Here is a 27172-nt window from a genome sequence, read left to right on the forward strand (position 1 = left end):
AAGCTATAAATTAATTTGTGCTTTATGTTGGGACCGAGTAAGCTCGACACTTTCCCCCCACAGCTGCTTTCGAGGCCAGTTAATTGTTTTCAGGACTATTGACTGAACAGGACACCATGTTCCAGGCCGAGACTGTTGATCTGAGTTGGCAATGAAGATCTACAAGGGACTCTTAAATTGCTTTGACTTGGATTCCGGCAGATGGCGATAATCGCATTATTGTTTAAAAATATGGTCGCTCTGTTTACCTTATAAAGAAATTATTATGCTTATCCGTGCAAATTCTTACGCAGGTGTTTTTGGTTTCGATCTAATATGAGATTGTTGTGGCAGTTGTTTTTTGACCTTAATGGTGTTATTCGGTTAGCTTATGCAATTGTTTGAATCAGATTACATTAAATGTTTTGAGTATGGCGCGACTAAATGGACAGAGGAGGAGGCCGTTTCTTCAGAATCATCCTGGACGAGGACGAGTTGGGAGTGATTCTCCTTGCAAGTTGTAGCCAAAGTATGTTAATGATGTCTCCCTGTTTTGATGAAAGTATATTAATAATAAACCTATCAGGCGCCCTGTCTATTTTGGAGAAAATGTAAGAATTTTAAGTGCGCCTTATCGTCGTGAAAATACGGTCATTTCCTCATGAAAAGAAGAGAACTGCAGAAAAAATTCTTCATGGGAAACTATGTTTTTGCGCTTTCGCGAACCAATATGTTCTAAAAATGGATTGGGCGCCTTCTGATTGCAAGCCATTCCAGGGAGCTCCACACCTGACTAAGGAGCAATTCGCTGCTTCAATGATATCTCTGAATGCAAAGCAATTCCTGAGGTGATGTAGTAGAAATTCGGGACAATCAATCTGGTGTGCCAGGTTAGTAGTGACATGGCTAACTGAGTAAAGAGCTTTTTAGTTATTTCACCAAACAAACTCACATGCACACTCCCATAAGAACGCATGCATTTAAATGTTCATTTTTGCAGATTAAAGATTGTATTCAGTACACCAAAATTAGTGTTGCACCGATACAATTATTTTCACTCAAGATACGATTTAAACAACTGGGTATGTGGTTTTGATACCAACCTAACATTTATTCGCTGCCACACTTTTACTTTATAAGGATTGCATGTTACCAGGGATAAAGTAATTGTTGGTTGATGCATCTTGACTAGAAGAAGTCATTTTGTTTTTTTTACCCTCAGATTGCATCTTGTCTATAGGAAGAAGACATTTTATTTTTTACCCTTAGACTTTATCCTGTGTAGAGGAAGAAATTGGAAGACGTCCAATTCATCTGAAATGGGAGGGCTAGCACGGAATGAAGGAACAGAATGGATTGAAAGTCCATTTATATTAGACATTGAAATTCACAGCGGAAGAATAATTGGTTGGCATAAGATTGGACGTCTATCGTCGTCATGGGAATGGTGAGGTTTCTTTTCTTACCAGTGGTTAGAAACTAGATCTCAAAATGTACACGCTATTGCACAACATTGTCACGTCGGGGTTTCTTAGTATTCCCCGATTCCGACATTGTCATTTTAGTCCTGTATCGGTCGGCGCAAGACTAACAGAAACCCACATGGACATGAATGTTGGACTGGCTCTTAGTCCAACTATTTGAAACTTGCATCTCTCGACTTGACAATTAAGTGACGAGTGGACTGATTCATCTGAATATGCAACTAACTTCATTTGTTTAATCTCCACAAATTCTGATTATTACTAGTCCTGCAGGTTTTTTATTGAGTTTCCCACTGTGTGGTGCTAAGAATATAATGTATTTATATGTCTGAATGTGGGCTGGAGTCCATGTTGTGCCTATTATAGCTGGCTGGGCAGAGATTGTGGTCAGGAGCTTTTGTAATGACTGCATTACTCATGAAAACGGCATACCATTGGCTTCATAGATGACTAGTAGCCACGGCCATTGGGGTGTTGGAAGTGACGTGAACAAGGAGGCCCACTTATCTGTGTGGGCTCACTGACAGTGGTAAACAGGCTGGACATACTCTGGGGGAAAGTAGCCTACGTGTCCATGGCAACGGCCTCTCCATCGCAGTGAGTCTGAGCAATCAATGAGTTCGATGATGTCACCCCTCACGAAACGTAGCTGTGAAGGGTGGTGAGGGTTGAAATCGAAGAGAGCGTGGGCGTGGTGAGGACGCTGCCAAAGAGCATGAGAGGGATGGACCGGGATTCACAAACAAATGGAGAAAGAAGGAAAGAATAGTGTTAAGATCAACAAATCTGGATATTTTCGGACATTTTAGTTACACTTACTGTAAAGACATGCATTTTATGAAAAGTATTGTCAATGACAATAGGTTACTCTAATGACTTTCATTCCATCAGTGGTAGGGAACCTATGGCTCGGGAGCCATATGTGGCTCTTTCTATGGGTGCATATGGCTCTCCACTAACCTGTGAGGTAAAATATGCAAATCACTGGGGAGAGAGCTGAGTCCCGAACACTCTAATAGGAGCATCACTGTGGTGTAGACACTACCTCTACCACCACTTTAATCATTATTTTTTTTGTAATTATTTTTTATGCATGATATCATTGATACTGATTTATTAGCAACAGCATAAGTATGTTGTCAAAAGAATTCAGAGACTGTTTGTACTGTAAAAGCGGTGAAATGACAAAAAAATCACACATTTTCATGCATTTTTACTTTTCAATTCTGAGAATGGCTCTATAGAAATAACATTAGAAAATGTGAATTGTTTATGGCTCCCTCTGTCAAAAAGTTTCCCGACCTCTACATCAATTGTTGATAATCATATAAGTTTCTCGACACAGGATGGCCTGATACCGGATTCGAACCCCAAACTTTAGTAATGTTCATTTGATCAAGTAAATAAACAACAAAAAATGACAGCAGCACAGGACCACATTCAAGCAAATATTCAGTGTTGACTATTCACTTTCTAGAGTTTCGACTGACTGATGTATACATTCAACTTTTGCATCACTCTGTTGGGGAGCAATAATATGTTTAGACAAGCAACTCACCATTAACTATATCGAGTACTATAGATAAAATTAAATTAAATGGACATGTGACAGTCATTTTTGACTGAAATGTATTACAGTGGTACCTCTATTTACAAATTGGGTTCATTTCAGAACTGGTTTCGTAACTTAGATTTTGACATTAGTATTTGACATTGACTTAGCATAATTTTTTACACGATCTTTAATACTACTCCCTATACCCTTTAGAAATATAACAGTTTTGTATGAAATATTTATGCAAATGTATGCATGGGAAAAAAGAAAAGCTACAAAAATATTGAAAAATTCATAAAAAATGCCGACATTTTCTAATGAGGATAAATTTTGTCTGCCAGCTGAGTAATCATTCGTACACAAAATGATGTTACGCACATTAATAAAAACTCAAGAAACAACTCAGTGATGAACATGGGTCGGAGGCACACGAATCAGAAACTCAGCCAAAGGTGCGTTCCTGTCGGACCCAGTGTCCGCTACCATAAGGGGGCCCCGAGCAGACTCTAGTGTTCCCCCTTACAGCGAGTTAACCTAGGTTCCTCCATGATGAAGATGAAGCCCCCTTCTAGCCAATGGGAGTGCAGCAAGATACCGGGAGATAGCCAAAAAGGAAGAAACCTAAACAGGTCGCCAGTCAGCAAAAGGCAGACTACATCCTAGACAGGTCGCCAGTCAGCCGTAGGGCACACGGAAACCTTTCACACTCACAATCATACTGCCACCAGCAGGAAACTAGCCCACGCCTGCCCACACTGAAGTCAGGCGAGTGAACCTCTACACTATCAGGTGGTGTAGATAGAAACTATTGAAGTGAAAAATGTGGGTTTACTGAAGTGTTTTGATAGCAATCTCTTGTTTCCTTTATAAAACAGTGGGATCTTTTCATCACGATATATAGATTTTTGCCAGGAGCATATTGAAATCGTAACAGCACCATATACAAACAAAGATGAAACCAGATGCACAAAAAACCTGCTAGTTCATATATAGAACCCAAAGAAATGTGTGATAAGTGTTTACAGTGAATGCATGATTTTTTTATTTGCTGCAACATTTGGAGTTTATTCTTTGAGCTGCACCCCATCTTAAATAATAAAAAAGAGCTATGAGTTTAGAACAGGGCCATAATGGGGGAGAGTGATGACTCTTCAACTTTACCCATACGATCTGGGATGTGCAATATACTGTAGCTCATAAATGCATTGTTTAAAATATAAATTCAAAGGTTGCTAACGGATTATTCAAAACTAAATATGTTCATGTGATACACCGCATACAACTTGTGTGTAGAGCCACTGGAACACAGAATTAATAATGAATACATTTTAAAAAAAGACTAAAAAAGAAGTCACACCTAGCGAAACACTGTGTAGATTAAACTGTGTGATGCTAAGAATAGATCCTGCAACGACACATGAAAAATAAGCATGCCTTCAACAAAATTTGTCCCATCACTCTGTGTCCCACTGTGTGCTTTTTTTATTGTACAAAAGCATTTTGAGTTTATGTCTCGCCTGTTCATCAGCCTCAGATCTCTGGAGCTCTGAAGAGTAAAACCAGTTAGATGAACAAAAGCGACTATTTTAAGTAGTACATTCTGAACCTGAATGACCTCTTTGCTGTCAGTTCCACTCCAGCTAAGAAAAATAGATTTGAACTAGAGCCTGGAAAGAATACTGATGCATTCTTGCCAATGCAATGTTATGTTGCGCTTCTTACCAAGAAGCCTTAAATATCCAAAGAAGAATTATAAACATGGCGACTCAGTGGAGGAGTGGTTAGACGTCCGCTACACAGTTTTGAGATTGAGAATTCACCTTCTTGTGTCGAGCTTGTATGTGGGTTTTCTCCAGATCCTCTGGGTTCCTCCCACATTCCAAAGATATGCATAGTAGGCTGATTGGACACTCTAAATTGCCCCTAGGTATGAGTGTGAGGGTGAGTGGTTGTTTGCCTCCTTGTGCCCTGCGATTGGCTTGTGTGCGGTCGATTGGTCGCCGGTCTTTTGGTCGCGGTCTTTTGGTCGCCCCGACCGCGACAACGGGCGACCAAAAGACCGGCGACAAAACAAGGTAAAACAACACGGTCTACGCATCAATAAAAGCCAACAATGGCCCTGAGCAGTTTCACTGAGCGGACGTGTGAGTGTATAAGAGTTTGTATGTACATGAGTTGTCCCCTTAGGAAGGGACGTCAGTCAGGGTCTTAACAAGTTCTCCAACAAAACACAATAAAAGTACGGGAAATTTGGAGCTTTTCTTTAGCCTAATACCGTAATTACTCGAATATAACACGCATATTTTTGCTATATAATTAATTCCAATAGTTGGGGGTGCGTGTAGAAATCAATAACTAAAATAAATTAAAAAATTTCGATCGAAAAAAGCATTGTCAAACTCACTTTGACGCACGGACATTGTGCAATTTCCAACTTTGAATTCAAAATACAATCCTGCATTAATAAGCTGGAAAGTAGAATACTACATTGTAGTGTAGTACGTACTTGTATTTAGAAATATGTCCAGCGGGGGGCAGTACATTCCCTTGTTACATGTGATAGTCTTTTCCATTGTGCATATCTTCAAATCATTTATTTATTCAATTTGTATGTTCCTTTTCTTGTTTGAGAATGACAATAGATATTTGAATTAAAACATGGTATTGTCAATTGAAATGTAGTCAATGTTCAAGGAAGTCTAAAAGGTATTGCAACATAACATGTCTACATGATATGTTTGTCCACTCTGTGTATCATCTATTGCCCTAAAATTCAAACGCATAACTCCAACAACTGCACGACACTCGACACGCTCGTACCTGAAGATTTCTCTATCCGGTTTTGAACAAAACAATCGTGAAACGAAGAAAAAAAGGTAAGATTTCTGATTTTCGTCAGCGGGAAATTTTAGGTGCGCACTATATTCGAGTACTGCGTTTTTCCAGATTTTTTTGGCCCAAAATTACCTGCGTGTTATTTTCGAGTGCGCGTTATATTCGAGTAATTACGGTAATTAATAGGGCATTAAGTATGACTAAATAGTACTTCACAGTTTGTATTTAGGAAATTTGAGCAACAATTTAAATGGTAATTATCAATAACCTTCCGGGCGACCAAAAGACCGGCGACCAAAAGATCGGCGACCAAAAGACCGGCGACCAATCGACCGTGTACCGATTGGCTGTCCACCAATTCAGGGTGTGCTCCGCCTCTGGCCCATATAAGCCGTACCCTTGATTCAGTCATCATTTTGTTTATTTACAAATACGGCTTATATGCGAAAAAATAAGCTAATATTTTCCAATAATGGAATGAAATGTAGTTTTGGGAGTTTTTTGTGGATTTCGGCTTTCTAGTCGATAAGTTAGTCGCTAAGTATATAAATTATGTTCTTCTCTGGGTGATGTTCCTCACAATGTTGCATGTGGTCATGTGTTATTGCAAAGTACAAAAGTTATTTCTCTCATCTCATTTTCTTCTGCTTATACGGGGTCGGCTCGCAGGAGCAGCAGCTTCAGCAGGGAAGCCAAGACTTCCCTCTCCCCACTTTAGCCAACTCCTCCGGTGACATCGTCTCTCCAGCGCATCCTAGGTGGGCCCCGTGGCCTCCTCCCTGTCGGACGTGCCCGGAACATCTCAACAGGGAGGCAGCCAGAGGGCATCCTAATCAGATGCCCGAGCCGCCTCATCTAACTTCTCTTGATCTCTCCAAGCCCCTGCCGGATGACCAAGCTTCTCACCTTATCTCTAAGGGAGAGTCCGGACACCCTGCGGAGGAAACTCATTTCAGGACCCTGCTGAGGTTATAGCGATGATCCACAATTCCACAGCTAGGACGAAAACTACATTGCTCCTCCTGAATCTGAGATTCGACTTCCTGGCGGACACTCCTCTCCTGTACCCCGGAATAGACATTCCAAGGGAGGTGTAATTCCCATAACTGTCAATTTATACATTTTTCCCATATTTCATACGTTTTTTTGATCAGTTCAAATTGTGTACGCCATATTACAACTTTTGTATGTTTTTTTTTTTAAAGTTCATGTTCTGTAAAACCGATTTTTACCCATTTCTGCTCTAATCCGGGTCGTCTCCTTCACTGGTAGCAGACGAAAACGTCATTGTCGACTGCTAATATTGTCATCCTTTCACACGGCGTGTCAGCAAGCAATCTACCCAGACAGTCAAGCTGTCACCGTCATAAAGCGACATCTACGGAATCTTGAATTGAGTGCATACAAAAGGCGCACGAACTGTTTGGGTAGTGTCCACTTCGGGGAAAATTTTAGACTTTTAAGTGTGCCCCATGTGAGTAAATATGTGCCGCATAGTATTTGTAAGGTTTATTATCACTTAATAAGGGGAATTGCAACCATTAATAAGGGGAGCAATTGGCTGAGGTTGAGAGGTATGAATTCCCTATAATTTCCTCCGTTCCTACTTTTAAAAAGGGGGACCAATCAGGAGGCACTGTCCCAATGTTCACGCGATGTTGCACATCATCCAGAGCCGTTCAAAACTCCAGGCGGATCTCATCTACCTCTCTCCTTTAAATGCCATTTGTTTATTTTACAACAGAGTAATGATTTACCATGTCAAACTTAACATTTAAGTTTACTTGTACAACAGAAGAAAGGGTGCTTCCAAGTCTGATGCATATATGTTGCATGACACGATGGAAACTTTGAGCCCACAGCAACCTGTCAATCCAGATATTTCTGCAAGTGTAGATTACATCCTAACTCCACCCTCCTGACTATGTATGAATTCAAGGTGTGAACGCTGAATGTCATCAAATCGTTTTCTATTTTTCTTTGACCAGTCTTGCTATCAAAATACGTCAGCATAATACAAATGATTTACATCGTTTACATTCAGTTATAGATTTTCCATTTGAAAAATTTGACATGTTTCTGTTCTCTCATGATTGTGTAATTACCCCCCTAGTGTATGTTCCTCTCAAACAGCTTCTTATATATTTTAGTGTGCCCCTGTTTAAATGATGGCTAAACATTTATATGACTGCATTCAATGAATTGCTTTCCGTTGTACTGCCACACCTGAGAACACAACACATGTAACATACCGAAATAATGACGTTAAAATAACATCACTTGGTGTCATGGAAAAAAAACATTCATGTTTTATTTTATTATAAGAGATATGTTTAGTCACTTCCTTATCACTTTGATGTAAATGTACTAATGGAAACCAGTCAAACTACCTTTGGAATCATTTGAAGTAGGTTAACACAGATTTGCTCAGAGGGCAGATGGAAGACAAATAGAGGAATCACAAATTGACATGATAGACGTCCAATCATTCGTTCATTCATTTTCTGAAACCGCTGTATCCTCACTAGGTTTGCAGGCGGTGATGGAACCCATCCCAGCTGACTTTGTTTTTTTTAGGCTACTGTATTCTGAATATGTCATGTTAGCAGACCCCTTTTGTGTTGTTTTACTTTATTATATCATTATTGTTCTTGGTCTTTGATAACATACCCCTCACCACCAAAATAAGATTTACACTCCAGTATAATTTATTTATGTTTTCTTTCACTTTATTGGGTATTCTTTGGCTGTGGCAACTTATAGTCGAGAAATACGGTTATCCAAATATTGGAAAACAGCTCTTCACTATGATGAAGGGCCTTTATTTGCAAAAATAATGAACATTTTGTTAAACAAATACATCTGAAATTGTAAATCAAAGATGGCGTTGTTATTTTTGTAAACTTAAAGTTGAGGCCAGGAACGTGTGTATTGGTAGCTGTTGGACAATGGCGATGATGATGAAGATCATGAAACTGTAATGTTATTGATAGTATAAGGCTCATCTTATGTTTAAAGAGGCCATTGTTTACGAGTATAAAAATAAAATTTTAAATAATGTGAAAAGAAGTGGTTACGAGCTCACTCTGGCAAAGTGTTCCGGGTCACGCAGAAAAACAGTCCTCTCCTTAGCGATGCTGTTGCTATGGTAGAACTCCACAAGTTCGTTTAGGGAGGTGAAGAGTTCATCCCACACGTAATACTGACTGCAACGATCTTGCAGCACCTTGAAGTGTTGGACGTGGTCCCCATAACTTTCAAAAACACAAAATAAATCATTAATCATCAACTATATCATGATAATGAATTGTTAATATTCAACTATGAAACATATATAGCCTAACCTTTCTATGTATATGACTTGTAATTTTTTTTACCTATATTGAGGTGACATTACTAGACCGTTAATGTATTCTTGCTTAATTTATTTTTTCTCATTATACAAATAATTAAATATTCATAAAAGATTTATTGAAATCTAAATAATATTTAACTGCCTCATAAAATGATTCATTCTCATTCTATCTGGAAGGAAACTATAAAAAAAAATACCGGTAGGAACATGTCAGGCAGCATTTTTATGTCATTGACTCATTATGGACTGTTCAAAACAATACATAACAGCCTTATGAAATGATTCATTCTCATTCTGTCTGGAAGCACCTATTTAAAAAAAAAATACTGTTAGCAATATATCAGGCAGCATTTTTATGTCATCGAGTCATTATGGAGTGTTCAATGATCCTTTGAAAGAACAGTAAGTTTTTATCTGAAATCAATTGAAACATCTGCGATTGGCTGACCACCGATTCAGGGTGTCCCCCGCCTGGTGCCCGTAGCTGGGTGAGTGGTTTTCACATTGGCCTCACAGTTCTGGGGTCCCTGAGAATTCGATACCAAGTTGGTCCTCATTGGGTGGAGTTTGCATGTTGTTTCCGGTCGTGCCTGGGTTTTCTCCAGGTACTCCGGGTTCACCGCACATCCCAAAAACCTCCAGAGTAGCCTGGTTGAACACTCTAAATTGCCCCTACGTATGACTGTGAGCGTCAATTGTTGTCCATTTCCTTGTGCCCTGCCACCGGTTCAGGGTATCCCCTGCCTAGTACCCGTAGTTAGGTTGGATAGGCCCCAGCACCCCCTGCAACCCTTGTGATGATAAGTAGTTCAGTCGATGGATGAATATTTAATTTTAGCGCTATTAAATGCTCATTGCTGTCTTTTTGATCATTCCTGTAACCAAATGAATATAAGTTAAAATTAACACTTTTTTGGACTTTAAAATCCTGTAGTGATTGTTTTTTTTGGGGGGGGGAATCCCATTTATATAGTCACGCATATATTATTAGCGAATACCAACGTATGCAACAATGAAACAACCATTTCCCCCTTCCATTGCTTCCTATCTGCATGCTCCCTCTGACAGTTGCTAAGTAACTTAGCGGTTTATCTTTAGAAATCCGAACATCTCACCATGACCATTACAGTTATATAACCTCCAGTAACAGAACGAAAGTCAGCTACTAAAACAACCCCTTATTTTTCAGCACATCACGGAGTGAGATTGGATTTTGGAAAATCATCGCAACATGGTATTTCTGAGATATTGTATGAAACAAAACCACATAGGGTCAATATCATAAGGAAGTTAGTAATTCATCCAGTAATGGTTGTTTTCTTACTGCAAAACAGAAAATAAACAACAAATAGTAAATATTATTTCTGGTGAAAAAGAGTATATTCTGGGTAATGAAGAGTATACTTCATTACCCAGAAAGTCCTCTTTTTGCCCGCGCATGCACGTTGTGCGTTTTCTGGTCCATGTGTAGGCAAAAGAAACCGTTCAGTGCTCGTAGATATCTGCTATACATGAAAGAGATGCGGCAAAAAAAGACTACAGTGATAAACAGTCTCTCATGTCATGGCAACCTGGCTTTCTCGCATCTCGAAAATTTTCTCGAATCTAGAGCGAATTATTTGCTTGAAATTTTCCTCGTATCTCCAGCATCTTGTAGGTAGAGCTGCTCGTACGTAGAGGTACCACTGTACGTATGTACAATTCAATTTTATTTGTATAGGGTTGCATTTAAATATGTGTGCTTGTGTGTACATTAGCGAGACAGTGTACTGCTGCTCTTAAATTACTCAAATTCACACCGGACTGAGTTGGTGGGATGGGGGTGTCGCTCGACAATGGGGAAGAGGGCAGCAGATCTCATCCAATTACCACCAAAGAATGCCAAATTGTAGGACAGTGGTACCCCTACTTATTAAACTAAGTGATTTAAGATGTATTTCTTTAAAAAAGCCTAAATCCGTTTTGATGCTACGATTTAAAAAAAAAAATTATTAACCCATTAAAATTATATAAAAACAAACACATGCCAAAACATTTTTATTTGTTGTTGAAAGGCGAGTGCAGAGATGAGAGAGGAGGAGGCAAATTTGGCAACTGATGAAACATACAAAAACATCCACGTAAACACACAACTTAACAACTAAAAATGATAAATTCAAAAGAACTTATAACTTTTTTGGACCCCAAAATGAAAAGTAAAGTTGCTTTGAGCATACAAAAAAACATGAAACACTGTATTAGAACTGCGCTTGAAAAGCATCATAGACCTAGGAGAAACAGATAGCTATCTTAATTTTAATCCTTTAATTTGTTTTCTTTCTTTCATAGTTTTTCACCCTGTTTGGCTATAAAAAGCCTGCAAAAGCCAGTTTGTTGTGTAACCAAACCTAGACCAGAATGTGGCAGGATAGAAATAGGCAATTGAAAAATCGGTGGACGAAAAAAAGCAACCATTGTGATTGCAGTTTTACCCAAGGATTATGATGCCATGAACACATACACACAATCTCTCTCTCTGTCTCTCTATAACATTTGTGTTCTGTATCCAGTATAATTAAGGCCCACAGCGATTGAGAGATTATGTTCCATTTCACTGTACAAAGAAAACAGGAGGAGGGATTGAGAGTGAATGTGAGTGAGATGAAGCCTGGCATAGCCACTGTTGGTGCGTAGATAGAAAGCGGCGAAACATACTGACAGTCAAGTTATTTTTACAACTTTTACCCAATGCCAGCACATTTGGAGATGCATGAAGGTCGCCCTGCTCGCCTTTCCCTCCACTTCCTCCCTCAATCTGCTCTCACTTCCTCTCTGGTAGTGTCAAACCATGTTCTATAATCTCACCTTCTGTTTTCTAATCGTTAACAATGCTCAACGGTGCATGTCAAAATTTTTGTGATGAACTGTCCCCGGCACAAAAAGAATGTCATACCCATCAATACGGCCACTGTTCATTTTCAACGACTTGCAAATAATTATATTTGTGGGGGCTTGATCCATATGTTGACATCGTATGTTTACAGGATGTGTGCCTGATTGTGTTAATAGGGGGTATGCATGTGTGTGTGTGTGTGTGGCGGGGGTTCTGTGTAGGAGCGGGTGGTTTGTTACAGTTTGGCTTTTGGTTTGTGTATATTGTGTGCATGCAAGTGGAATAACTTTCGCGGGGGGTTGAAATTTAAACTCATAGCTCTCTAACCATTAAAACTATCTCAAAACTTAGTATACTGATATCGCATACCTGTCAACCTCTGCCGATAACTGCCCTTATAAATGATTATGATTCCCCTTACAAACCCCCCAAAAACCTTACAAACACCGTACGACTCGTACAGTGTTTGTAAGGTTTTTTGAGGGTTTGTAAGGGGAATCATAATCATTTATAAGGGCAGTTATCAGCAGAGGTTGACAGGTATGATATCGTATCAATTTACTCTCAGATTTATACGTTATACTTATATGTTATATATATATATATATATATATGTATGTATATATATATGTGTCTATATATATGTATGTATATATATGTATATATATATATATATATATATATATATATATATATATATATTTATATATATATATATATATATATATATATATATATATATGTATATATATATATATATATATATATATATATATATTTTATATATAGTTTACATACACTTGTCACACATCTGGGATAGGCTCCAGCAACCCCGCAACCCTTATGAGAATGAGTGCTTCAGAAAATGAATGAATGAGTGGATGGATGGATAGCGGATGGACGGACAGACAGACGGACGGACGAACAAACGAATGAATGAATGATTAATACAAAGAACTTGGAAACTGGTTTATAAGGAACAAAAAAAACTTGCTGACCCACTTTCCAAAAATATAACAGCAAATAGCTGAATTGGACAGTTCTGTCATTGTCTGAAAATAGTCCCTAGACATGTTTTCATAGAAGAAAAAAACTATTTTTGTCAACTGTACCTGATATTAAAAAAAGACTTCTGTTCATGTTTTGGATTTTTAATTTAATCATGGGTGGCAAGATGGCCGAGTGGTTTGCGTGTCAGTCTCACAGTTCTGGGGTCGAAGGTTCCCAAGGATGTGCTCACTGTGTAAACTTCCATTGGTTTTCTCCAGGTACTCCGGTTTCTTCCCTCATCCCAATACTACATGCATGGTAAGCTGGTTGAAAACTCTAAATTGCACCTAGGCATGAGCTTGAGCGTGAATGGTTGTCTGTCTCCCTGTGCACTGCAATTGGCTGGCCAAAAATTCATGGGGTCCCCCGCCTGGTACCCATCATTACCTGGAATAAGCTCTAACACCCCCCTTGAACCTTGTGAGGATGAGCGGTTCAGAAAATGACTAATGAATTGGATAATGAATTGCCTCAAAGAAAATCATGAACACAGCTCTGCAATGACCTTCAACAAAGTAGTAGCACTAAGATGGTGATTAAGTAATAAACATAAAGTACAATTCACAAATATTATTTTTCACAAAAAAAGTCCATAACAAGATGATTCTGTCAATGCCAAACTACACCTTTGTTGGGGTTCATTGTATACTTACTGCAAACTAATCATGAATAAATGTGATTCTTTATTCATTCATTCATCATCCATACCACACATCCTCGAAAGGGTTGCGGGGGTTGTTGGAGCCTAACCCACCCTAGACTGGTCGCCAGTCAGTCGTTGGGCACACAGAGAGACAGACGACCACTCACTCTCACAACCACACAGCCACTGAGTGGGAAACAAACCCAGACTGCCCACACCAAAGTCAGGCGGAAGAACCACTACACCATTGGGTGGCATGATCTATATCTAAACTTATTAATAAATGCATCTTTGTCTGTGTGTGTGGGTGGGTGTGTATCTGTCTGTGTGTGTGTCCGTTCCCTATGGACTCTAAAATGGCTAAGCCAATTTATCTGAAAATTGAGCTTCCGAATTGAGAACACACTTTTTAGAAAATTGATAGGAAAACTGTGGAAATTTGTTCCTCACAGATAAAGGATCTGGGTTTTGTTACGTATTCAAATTTATACTTTCTCTAGTCTATAACTCTTTTGACTTTACTCACACTGATCATGTATTTTATTTAGATTATAACTGATTCATGTTTGGATTCACATTTATATTTTAATGCCTAATCTTTGTAGCTGCTTCTCAACACAGTGCTCCTTTGTTCTGCAAATTCAACCTCGTGCAATATTTAAAGTCTCATCTCATCTCATTTTCTGAACCGCTTTATCCTCATTAGGGTCGCGGGGGGTGCTGGAGCCCATTCCAGCTGACTCCAGGCCAGAGGCGAGCGACACCCTGAATCGGTGGACAGCCGATCGCAGGGCACACGGAGACGGACAACCATGCACACTCACACCCATACCTAGGGGCAATTTAGAGTGTCCAATCAGCCTACCATGCATGTTTTTGGAATGTGGGAGGAAACCGGACTACTCAAAGGAAACCCACGCAGGCCCGGGGAGAACATGCAAACCCCACGCAGATGAATGACCTGGATTTGAACCCAGGACCCCAGAGCTGTGAGGCCGACGCGCTAACCGCTATTTAAAGTGTTTTCACATTTATCATATGCCTATAGATCATTTTTAAAATATTAATATATTGCAGTATTTACATATGCATATAACTGTTTAACGTTTAATTCATAATCTTAGCAGTAAGTATGTTTCCTTCAACCATTCATTTTGCATAATATCACAGATGACCCTGAACAGAATAATAAGTACTACATTAAATCTCCGCTTCTGTTTTTCCAAACTGTATAGCTACAGTCTGTGATATCACGGACATTCACAGTGCAAATGATATGCATCATCGTGGGAGCTGTTCTAGGAAAATTACCCTTACCTGACTGACATTGAAAACTCTCCAGGAGCACTCTCACTCTCCCGGACCAAAAATGCTCCACATTCTCTGTGTCTCAGTCGACTTTCTGCCACACCGCGAGATATACGACCTGCAAACCACCTAAAGGTTTCAGAAAAAAAGCTAACATTATATTGCATTTTTCATACAGCATATTTGCTAAGCATGAAATAAACTTGAAAGTATTGTCTTTTGAATCTTTTTTGTCATAAAAGAGGCCTCACAAAAGCACACATCACTGCTGTCAGAAACCTAAAAGGTTAACACTGTAAAAAAATGTGATATTTTTGAAGATATCTTAAAAGATTATGCACGGAAAAACTCGACGGAAAACTCGGTGTAAAACTCGGTGTAAAACAGAGGCAAGATGTTAACTGTATTAAATATATTGTATAAAATATTAAAGGCGTCATGTTGAAAGAGTAGTATCACATCTGCCTCACTGTAATGATGCCTGCATGGCTTTTTTTCCGGGTACTCTGGTTTCCTCCAACATTCAAAACATACATGCTTGACTAGATGAACACTAAATTGTTCTTAAGTATGAGAGTGAGCTTGCATTGTTGTCCGTCTTAATATGCTCTGCAATTGGCTTACAAGAAATTCAAGCTGCCTACTGGCCACAGTTGGCTTGACCTTTGTGACCGTAAGCGTTACAGAAAATGAATGAATATAAGAAATGAACTCATTCACCATTTGTGCCGTACTGTAATATGATATAGATCACCAAAACGATATCAAAAAATTCACATTTTACATGTCTGTCATCAAGATAAATAGACCGCTTTTTTCCTAAAACAATCGTTTGAACCATATTACAGATTTGAAGGAGAAGGTGGCATGTTTCTGAGTGTTTCTCTTAGTGCGCAGCAGAATGGTACAGTATTTTATCTTTTCTTAATATTATAAATGCCATTGGCTGGCCACCGATTCGGGAGGGGGGGTTCCCCACCTGCTGCCCAGAGTTGGATAGGATAGGCTCCAACACCACAACCCTTGTGAGGATAAGTGGTTCAGAAAATGAATGAATTAATAAAAATTATAAATATGTATTAGTCTAGTATACCTTAATACTCTTGATAAAACGCATGTTTATTGGACAATATAGTACATTTAGTAAAATGGAAAATAGCAAGCATCACATGGTTCTTAAATTATTTTAATTTGATTGTTTTGTAATACACACATGATTATTGCACATTTGTCTACACATCTCGCATCTCTCATTTTAAACGGCAAATTATCATCTTTAATATTCATTTTCTGAAGCTAAACAGTGGCCAGCCGAACACAGGGCATAAGGAGACGAACAACCATTCATATCTAGGAGCAATTTAGAGTGTCCAAACACCCTACCATGGAATGTGGGAGGAAGTACCTGGAGAAAAGCTACATAGGCCCAGGGAGAATATGCAAACTCCACTAAGGAGGACCGACCTGAACTGTGAGTCCGACTGGGAGTCGTAACACCGACGCACTAACTACTCAGTCGCCGGGCCGCTCTTTAATCTTTAACATTCACTCATTCATCTTCCATACTGCGCATCCTTGAAAAGGTTGCGGCAGTTGCTGGAGCCTATCCCAGCTGACTTTGAGCGAAAGGCAGACTACACCCTAGACTGGTCGCCAGTCAGCCGTAAGGCACACAGAGAGACAAAGCACCATCCGCAATCACAATCATACCACCAGCGGGAATTGAGCTTGCGCCTGAGACTGCGCTAATGTTGTCACTTCAGCATCTGTCGCTAAAAAAGTAGGAGTCCATCTGGTGTGGGAAGTGATGGAATTGGATTGTATACCACCAACTACAAACATGCACACGGAGACAAACAACTGCAAACTGAGATTACGTAAGTGAGTGTATGAGTAGGACAAACTCGTCTTATGCTGCGATGCAGATGTCCAACCCAGAACAGAAGATGCCTGGAGCTGCGACACATATGTGTGCACGAATGCACGCACCCTCATAACCTGCGACGTGAGCCCATTTCTAGATGCCACTATTTTAGTGTGTGTGCGTGTTGTGGAGATGTGCTGCTTGTACTCACGCATGTGGCCGCAGGTTGATATAGTTTTTTGGGACAAAGCCTTTTCTGTTGTGGAGCTCAGCTGTGTACCAGTTGGGATCATCTTCCATATTGGTGATCTAGGGATATGTCACATAAGGAAGTCAAGTATTTTCTCATTGTTTTGTCCAATGACACTTTTATCGCTGGGTGATAAATTACTGTCAACCACTCTTTCGAAAATAGGAAAATGCCATGTAAAATTATACATTTCATCAATTTTCCACATGGCCTCAATAAACTCACTAGTGAGCTAGAGCCTATGCAATGTACACGCTGGACAGCCCATTAGCAATATTCATGCTAGACCATCATTTTTAATGGTAAAAAAAAACTGCAATATGAAAAACATAACATTGTATGCAAGAGGCACTGTGGCTGGTTGTAAATTAATATTCTGAGGATTATTTTTGCACCATTATTAAGAACATTGTTTTCCTCTGATTTCTTTTTGGGTTTTTTAAAGAGTAAACATGGCAAGTATATGGAAGGTTTTTGTGTCTCACCCTACATTAATTGATTTTAAAATACACGTCCATAATTAATTTTTTCAACTTTCAATCAAGGCTCCAAAATTCTAGAATATAATGCCTTTGTAAATTCTGGAACAATGTAAATTCAATCAATGTTAAACTACATTTTGTCTTTATCCGTTGAAAAATGATCAGCAATTTATGCTGTGCTCCAGCACCCCACACGACCCATGTGAGTATAAGCCGTACAGAAAATGAATGAATGAACTATGGAAAATTAGTTTTCACGTAACACTTTCATGCCTAACTTATTTATTATTCCTTAAATGTTTTTTTTACATTCATTTGGACAGGGATCTCAAACTTGCAGTCTCACTGCTAATGTTTTGCGGCCCCCATTTTCACTCCAATTTTAGTATTATTAGTGTTGCCCACATTTGTAATCATTTAGTTTAATGTGTTGTTTAGTAATCTTTTGTTAGCTTTCTATAGGTTAACTCTTGGGCTGCCAATCACGGCAATAGACGTTCTATCCATTTTAACCGGGTTGGAGGCGATTGATCACTCCCAGTTGAAATGCATAGGGTGCTTATTGCTGTTAATGCAGGTGCTTTTCAATATCAATTTTCCTCTTTAACAACTACCACAACACATATTGGCCCTGCAGTAAATGAGTTAAGCTAATGCTGACCTTAGAATAGATGTCCCTGAAAGAATTGAGTTTTTAAAGCATCTTTTAATCTCATCTGGATGTAACCTGTAGCCTTCTTAAGGATACAATTAAAAAAAACATAGGTGTATTGTATGTGAAGTACATTCAACAAAAAAATACTCAAAACATCTCTCCAGAGTATTATTTTCAATTTACACCACTGTAATACCTGTAATTTTCAATTACATTAAAAAACATAGTAAAAAGAAACATTCATTCATTTTCTGTAGCGCTTATCCTCACAAGGATTGTGGGAAATGTTTTCACATTTGAATGAAAAATTTAAATATGAACATAATGTAAAATATTGAGAAAATGTAAGAAAAAAAGAAATGAGCTTTCCTATACTATTTTTTTGCTTTCCAACTCAACCATATTCATGTAGAATCAATGAAAGTTGAAATGTTTTTTCATTCAAACATCAAAATCAAGGATGCGCAGGTGAAGCAAGTGGTTAGCACGTCGACCTCACAGCTCTGGGGTCCTGGGTTAGAATCCAGGTGGATCCACCTGTGTGGAGTTTGCCTGTTCTCCCCGGCCCTGTGTAGGTTTCCTCCGGGTACTCCGGTTTCCTCCCACATTCCAAAGATATGCATGGTTGGCTGATTGGACACTCTAAATTGCCCCTAGGTATGGGTGTGTCAGTTGGGATAGGCTCCAGCACACCCCACGACCCTAATGAGGATAAAGCCGTTCAGAAAATGAGATGCTTTCATATAGTAGCATAATAGCATAAATAAAGTTTGACTGAAAAGAAGAGTAGAAATTCAGTAAGTGCAAGTTCACTTACAACACATTTTTCTTCAGCAACACTCATGCAGCATAACATCATGCACTGCTATTTACACTCATGCTGGCACCGCAGTGCACTCATTGGCTTTGCTTCTTCCCGCCTGGGAACGCACCAAAAGAAGCATTGCATTGCCACACCACTGTGGCGTTGATACTACCGCTAGTGTCGCTACAATATAAAAAAAATGTGAGGGGACAATTAAACCACGAAAGTGAACTATGTCGTACCCCAATTGACAGGTTGCAGAATGTGCTCAATCAGTTTCACTTTAATAACATATTCTGCTGTCAAATTGGAGAGAAAGACTCGTGAAACGCAGCCTGAGAGGCCCCATCAGTGTTGGTAAATGTTATGCACGCACACTGTGTTTTCCCTCTTTGCGATTTCAACTTCCAGGAAATATAGGCACTCCAATCCATGTTTTATTTCTTTATATTGTCCATGTGGTACAATTGAACAGCGAATGTAACAAAACAAGCAAATAAGTCCAGCTTTCAATGTTGTGATTTATTTCAATCACAACTCAGCAACTGCTGTTAAAAGGCGAGCACGACCTCCCTTTCACTCCCATGTGATGCGTTCATAAAAAAAACTGCTCAGAAAATGGACTGAAAAAAACCTTGCAACGAAACACTTAAAATTGTATTATTGCTCGAGGTATTCCTGGCCCCACAGTGGTGTGGCAAGGGGACACTGCCATTGCTGCGTTCGCAGGCGCAAAGACCAATGATTGTACTGCGGCATCACCATAACAGTAAATAGTTTTGCATGAGAGACTATTTATTTTATATATATTCATTCATTCATTCATTTTCTGAACCACTTTATCCTCACAAGGTTCGCAGGGGGGTGCTGGAGCCTATCCCAGCTGCCTTCGGGCACGAGGCGGGGGACACCATGAATGGGTGGTCAGCCAATCACAGGGCACAAGGAGACAAACAACCACTCATGCTCACACTCATATCTAGGGGCAATATAGTGTCCAATCAGCCTACCATGCATGTCTTTGGAATGTGGGAGGAAACCCGAGTACCCGGGGAAAACCCATGAAGACCCAGGGAGTACATGGAATTGAACTCAACCCAGGACCCCACTTTGAGGCTGGCACACTAACCACTCAGTCGCCGGGCCGCCCATACATATGTATAAAACGTAGGAAAATATTTATTTTCTTGAACACCCTCTAATAGAGGCTGTCACCCACATTGCCCATAGCAAAAACTGGCTGTGCAAATGAAATTTCAATGAAAACTATATTTACATTCGGTCTCGTGTTACATAATCCAAATTTCACTGCCCCTAACAGGCACTGCTCTTCAAATAAGTATTAGCATTTGGTCGCAGCCAACATGATAAGAAAAAACTGAATGTGGAAAAAAAATAACGTCATTTTCACACCCCATACAAACGCCCACACTACAGCTGAATGTTACAGATCTGAAGAGCCATGGTTTATGATAATTGAGGATTACATCCATTTATTCATTTATCTTCCATACCGCGCATCCTCGTAAGGGTTGCGGGGTTTGTCGAAGCCTATCCCAGCTGACTTTGAGCGAAAGGCAGACTACACCCTAGACTGGTCACCAGTCAGCCGTAGGGCACACAGAGAGACAAACGACCATTCGCACTCACAATCATAACGCCACCATTTATTTATTTATGGATTATTTGTCCATTTTCTGTTATTTGTGCACTTCGTGGTGAAAGCTTTAAATCTCATTATACTTGTATCAGGACAATAAAAGCATTCAATTCAATATCTATCACTACCAATGGCATTAAATGAGTTATTAGTTGTATTGTTGAATATCGTATGTTGATTTCCTGAGCCGTGTATTGATAATTGTTGTATAGCCACACCATGAAATAATCATTCTCGTCAGCGCTCTATAAGAAATTGTATCCTGAAGTATGAATGGGGCTTCCCACCCTAAAGAAAGTACTCAGTATTCATTCAGTTGCATTTGAGTGACATCAGAACCGAACCTCTGTTGGTTCATTTAGGCCAAACAGTACTGCAAAAGTTAAATTTGCCACCATTGTCCTAAAAGCATGAGTCAATCACAAATATTTAACTTAAAGGAGCTGGAACCTTCACCCTCATCTTCTACCACTACAATTTAAAACAGTTCCTTCAACTTCTCTCCTAGATCAAGCTATCAAGTAGAGTATTTTAGCTTTGGCCTGATTGTGTTATCTTCATACAGAATGAACTTTTGCCACCTTCGCTGCTAAGTCATGGGCTGCAAAATGTAGGTTGGAGGAAATAGAATGTCAATTAGCTTTTACGTCACAGTCCCATTCAATTCTGAAACTATCGCTCATTGACACAATAAAGATTTCACACTCAAATATAACTAAACAAGTTCACTTGTCATTCAATGTATTAATTATTCTGCAGTTCTAACAATATATTACATAGAGGTGCATGCATTCATTATCTACATTGCTTATCCTTACAAAAGTCCTGGGCTTGCTGAAATCTTTCATAGCAGACTACTGTTGAGAAACGGGGTATTAATTGCTATTACATCGCAATACTATACACATATGCTGTAGAATATTTTCATTTTAATATTTTTTTTCCTAAATTTTCCATTTTAGGTGGAGGTGAGTCAGCTGAGCTGTTGGGTCCCACCCTAGCCCCCTCTACTGAAGAGTAGTCATGCTACAAACAATGACAACAAAGATTATCAGCTTTTTCAGACCCATCATCCTATTGACTTTCTTTCATTAGTGCAGTACTAGCTAAGAAAGTGGAAATTACTTGCATAAATTATTGTTTTGCACAGTAGATTATAGCAAAAGCCATATTTAAGATACATAATGCCTTGGGACTTTAAATTTTACAGTTGCATAAGGCCTGAACAGCTGGCAAATCTATAGAAAGGAGTGTCCCAGCTGTGCAAGAAAATAATTGACAAGCACTGCTGTAAAGTAATTGTTGTCAATGGTCAGACACTCTTTAAGTAATTAAAATTTTAGTACTGGCAGCGAATAAACAAACATAAACTTCCCCTTTAAATGGGCATTTACAATGAAAACTAAATTCATGGACAGGTGCATCTTGGTCAGATGAAGAACAAATGTTATTTTTACCTCAGCTGAGAGGATGGATCTTGGCCAGAGGAAGAACAATGTTTAATTTTGACCTCATATGCTTCCATTGACAGCATTAAATAAGACTTTTAAATGCATTTTCTTTTAGCCTTACCTTTAACAACTCTCCTTTGTTGAAACTGAGTTCATCGCCCTCGGTGGCACGAAATGTATAAAGTGCCACTGCTTCCATGCTGAACCCCGTCCCACCCACCCCACCCCACACACACACAAAACTACACCGTCAAATATCTCTTATGTTCCAAAAATGATGCAGGATTAAAAAAAACTTAAAGAAAACAATCTGAAGAGGAGGTGATGGATTCTGGTCTGTTTGTAGAGCAGAGGATGAGCGACAGTGGAAGGTTCAGAGAGGAAAACACAACTGGCTGCTGCTCAGCAACACACTACCATGAGCAACATTCAGTGAGAGAGAGTAAGAGAGAGAGAAAGAGAGGCTGCACACAGGATAAGAGGGTGGGAGGCACTTCCTGTGTATGAACATTTGTGTCATGTGGTTTGTATCTAGTTTAAGTCAGATATTGATCTTTGTTCAGGTGCATCTCTTGGCCCAAAGCAATATTAGACCCTGTCAGGGAAGTGTCCACTACAGCATACATCTAGTGAAAAGTTGACACGTAAGACCTTTAAACACTAGTATTTTTGGTAATTAATATAACACTTTTTTCATATAAGCACTTTAACCCCTTATAATTGTCAGCCAGGTAGGTGTCTATTTTTTGGTCTTTTATAGGTGAATATCAGCAGTATTAGCTTTAAAACTATAAATACATTCATAAAGGAGTACAATGTTAGTAAAAAACAAAAAAGAAATCATGTTTAAATCAATAAAAACACAAATATAAACTTGTTACGGCCCCACTCAAAACATGTATTTTTCATAGTATTTAGCTCATTGAAAGCCCTTGATGGCAACAAATGTCAAATTTATTTAAACTTTGAAGACGTGCTGTGAATGCTCCTGTTTCAGTGCCATTGTTGGCAACAGATGTCCAATCCATTTTGACTGGGAGAGCCTGATCAAACCATTGGGGTTGAAAAAAAAATCTTGCATCAAAAAGTTAAAGGGAGTTTTAAGACGTTTTCACATACATTGCAGAACAACCAATTGTTAAAACAGCAACATTGTTTTTGCCTTTGACAAGGACATTGCGGTGCGTTCAGAGATTGTGAAATCAGTAATCTGTGCTAAAATTAGAATAAGGAAGTACATCGTAAATGTTGGGGAGCCACACACAAAATGAAAATGCAGGGCTCCCCAGCCAATAAACATGATTCAATCTCGTGATTATAACAACATAAAAGTCAAACAATATGAAATCAATCCTTCATTGTGCAATTCACGATGATCTAATATAGCAGCACTGGGACATTGGACACTTTAGGCATTCACGAATGGATCAATTTATGAATGAATGAATATTTAAATGGCACTGCAACTCACTCATTCATTCACTCATTTTCTGAAGTGCTTATTCTCACAAGGTTCACGGGGGTGCTGGAGCCTATTCCAGCTGAATTGGTGGGCAACAGATCGCAGGGCACAAGATGTACAACCTTTCACACTCACACTCATACTTAGGGGCAATTTAGAGTGTCCAATCAGCCTACCATGCATGTCTTTGGAATGTGGGAGGAAACCAGAGTACCCGAAGAAAACCCACACAGGCCTTGGGAAAACATACAAACTCCACACATGCGAACGGACTTGGATACGAACCCAGGACCAATAACTGTGAGGCCGACGTGCTAACCACTCACCCACCGGGCTGCTGCGACCAATTGAACCTAATTGGTTAATAAGGCAGCTGGCCTAAACCACACTGAGCCAATGTGCTCTCCTTTCCTACTGTGCTTGCTCATGTTGAGCCCCCTTAAAGCCGTGAGAAAATGTCTCTAGGATATCTTTAGATGTGATATATGCTAGGTAAAATAGAATGAATTTTGCTAAATATTTTATAATGGCAGAGAGCCAGCAGTGTCTGCTACACTGTCAGTGAGTGAGATGTAACGTTTGTACGCATGTGTGAATCCAATGGCAGGCACAGGTTGAGTGGACTAATGGTTGATCTTAGCTTGCATCATTTTCAAAGCTAAATTCACTCTTGCATGAAGACCCCTGGATTTGTTGAGAAAGTGCTCTTTAAATATTTCAAGGGACAATCTGAAGATCAGAAAGCAATGCAGCAAAATCTGAGCCAAATATTAAACTTTTGTCTTTGCAGCTTTGGACAACACATCCCAAAACAATATAGAACCCCACAATTGACTTGGTGGATATGATCCATGTATCACTTTATCATATGGCTGAGTTGACATTCCAACAATGTTCCAAGTTTCCAAGCTATGTTTCCAACGATCCATTGGTGTGGTGCCATCAGTCACATCCCACAGAGGGCATTTTAATTTTGCTGCACCGAATTGGTCTTTCAGTGGCTAATTATTATTTTTAGATCATCTCCACTCCAATTGATATTCTTGAAAATGATTGCAAGTTTCAATTCTCAAGGTAAAAAAAATACATTGTGAGTTTGTTAGAAAAAAATGGACTATCTTGAAACTAAAGGCACTTGTATCTCCTTATTCTTCCAGTTCAAGTTCACTATAAAACAAAGTATACAACAATAATAATAATAATAACAGTGGCGGTCCATGCATTTTGGGGTAGCGCCTTCTGCTATCGGAATCAATCCAACCCTCAAAAACTATTTTATGGCTATAAAACCTCTACAGCAGCTACAGCTGCGACACATAAAAAATCCTCAATAATAACCTCATACAATTGAAATATTATTTAGGAATATAGCCATATTTTACTCACCTAAAATCCTTTTTAACTGTACACAATATCCATCCTCCTTTCTTTCCTCCTTCTTTTCTATCGGCATCGAAGCTAATGCTGAAAGTCGAGCCTGTCCTGTCGTGTTTCTGACATAGTCCGTCTTGAAAATGGCTTTAAATCAACACAACAATTTATTTGCTTGTGCAGCTTGCTCCAAATACAGTTTGGTAGCTCTTTGTAGTTAGCGCACTGAAACTGGCGCACACACCCTTTTCCCGGCTGTAACAGGCTTGCTAGCTTCGGAGTTGACCGCCCTTTCTTAATGATGTCAATTTTTTTCTGGAAAAGTCCGTCTGGAAAATAGCTTTGTGAGCAAATCTGCAACCAAATCCATTTGTTTTCCTCTGTCGGCCATTGTGGGTGGAGTTTGCGATCTCTGGCTGCCTCACTATGGTTTTGGCCCGCCTACTCTCTATAGCTAGCCAATCATAGTTGGTGAAAGCAATGACGTATCCCAGCCAGCAAAATGGCAATGCCTGCGAAAAAGCATTGTGGTGTTGCCAACTCGAAATCTGATTGGTTAAAAGCAACCGTCTTGTATAATGCAGCAGAGCCCGCAGAACTGATTGTGAAGGCTTTGAGGCAGATTTCTGATCCTGGCAACAAATAATAGCTGAAATGTGATTGGTTAAATGCTTCAATATGAAAACACACATCTGGAAGCAGTGCAACCAGGGGGGAAAGCAATGAAAGGAAGCTAACAGACCATTTGGAATAATAAGTATTGATGGACAAAATATAATATATGATTCAGATCTTTCTTAGACCAGCAGAGAAGGCCTTGAAGGCCCTGACGGCCCGCCACTGAATAATAATAATCTGACATAGGCTTTGTAATCATCATTGACTCGACAAAAGCCTAATTGTCATTATACCCAGACCCAACAACAATAGTAACATACAAATACAACATATTTTATTAACCTGAAATGCCGTTATTCTTCCAGTTCAAGTTCACTATAAAACAAAGTATACAACAAAAATAATAACAAATATTTATATAAATACAACATATTTCATCAACCTGAAATGCCATTAATGGCCAAAAAAATGCATAGCATCTTCCTTCTCAATTATTTTTATAGTTGAAAATTAAGTTCAAATCTGATCCCAAACTCTTAGCTAGTGGACCCCACAGCCATGGAAAGACCAAAGTGCGTAGAGACGGAACAACAACCAAAACAAACAACATGGACAGCACGGGGTGAGTGACATAATAATTATGCAACAGAACGAATCGATAATTATATTTGTTGCCAACACTTGCCACAGTTTTAATGATCAAGTTCATCGATTTGTTTTTACAGCCATAATATGTTCTGTAATGTTTCAATGGTAGCACATGAAGCTGGACAATGTAAGCTATTGTAGTGTGTTAGTACTACGTACATGATTTTTCATAATGATTTGATTTGGTGATTCTCAATTATCCCATTTACTTTGATTTGCTTTGTACTTTGTGCTTTTGCTTTGTTGTTCTGTCTAATCACCCTTTTGCTACTGCCACAATGAAATTTCCCGAATATGGGATGAATAAAGTTATCCAATCAATCCAATCCAATTTCCCAGTAAATTCTAGTTTAAAGGCGGCTCGGCGACCGAGTGATTAGCACGACAGCCTCACAGTTTTGTGGTCGAGGGTTCGATGCCAGGTCGGTGCTCACTGTGTTGTTTCATCAGATAATTACAGAGCAAATATAAGCCATTGGCCCAGTGAACGAGTGGTTAGTGTGTTGGCCTCACAGTTCTGAGATCGAGGGTTTGATCCCAGGGCTGGATGTTCCTGTGTAGAGTTGGCATGTCCCCCCCGGCTTGTGTGGGAATTTTGCAAAATTCACAAAAAGTGAACCAAAATCTGCTCCCATATGTGAAGACTAGTATAAAGCACTTTTATAATGATTTAGCTTTGTGAACTACATAATTTAAAACCTTGCTTCTGACCAACAGAAGTTCTTGTCCGATCTAACTTAAGTTTGAATTAAAACAACATAAAGGATTTGGTAAAAGATCATTTCAATTTTCTTTTTGTACCTATAGTCTACATTACCTCTTCAT

The 27172-nt window shown here is 39.2% G+C and overlaps 1 protein-coding gene across 1 annotated transcript; it reads right to left on the reverse strand.

Annotated features, from left to right (window-relative positions):
- Nucleotides 1-1186: 1186 nt before the first annotated feature.
- On the reverse strand, nt 1187-22666 carry grapa (GRB2 related adaptor protein a). Its single transcript, XM_077619568.1, has 5 exons — nt 22370-22666; nt 17157-17254; nt 15091-15210; nt 8939-9107; nt 1187-2166 (listed from the first exon to the last, which is right to left on the reverse strand). The coding sequence occupies exons 1-5, from the start codon at nt 22445-22447 to the stop codon at nt 1981-1983; spliced, it is 651 nt and encodes a 216-aa protein (XP_077475694.1). The 5' UTR covers nt 22448-22666; the 3' UTR covers nt 1187-1980.
- Nucleotides 22667-27172: the final 4506 nt, after the last annotated feature.

Source organism: Stigmatopora argus, chromosome 14 (assembly GCF_051989625.1).
Source record: "Stigmatopora argus isolate UIUO_Sarg chromosome 14, RoL_Sarg_1.0, whole genome shotgun sequence".
Classification (NCBI taxonomy): Eukaryota; Metazoa; Chordata; class Actinopteri; order Syngnathiformes; family Syngnathidae; genus Stigmatopora; species Stigmatopora argus.

Bases quoted from the DNA above. Each gene is read 5' to 3' on its own strand.
- grapa (XM_077619568.1), bottom strand. From the start codon at position 22,447: ATGGAAGCAGTGGCACTTTATACATTTCGTGCCACCGAGGGCGATGAA. The intron at 15,211-17,156 runs GTGAGTACAAGC...TGAAACCTTTAG, and splicing joins ATCAACCTGCGGCCACATGC to GTGGTTTGCAGGTCGTATAT. The intron at 9,108-15,090 runs GTAAGGGTAATT...TGTTTTTGAAAG, and splicing joins GAGTTTTCAATGTCAGTCAG to TTATGGGGACCACGTCCAAC.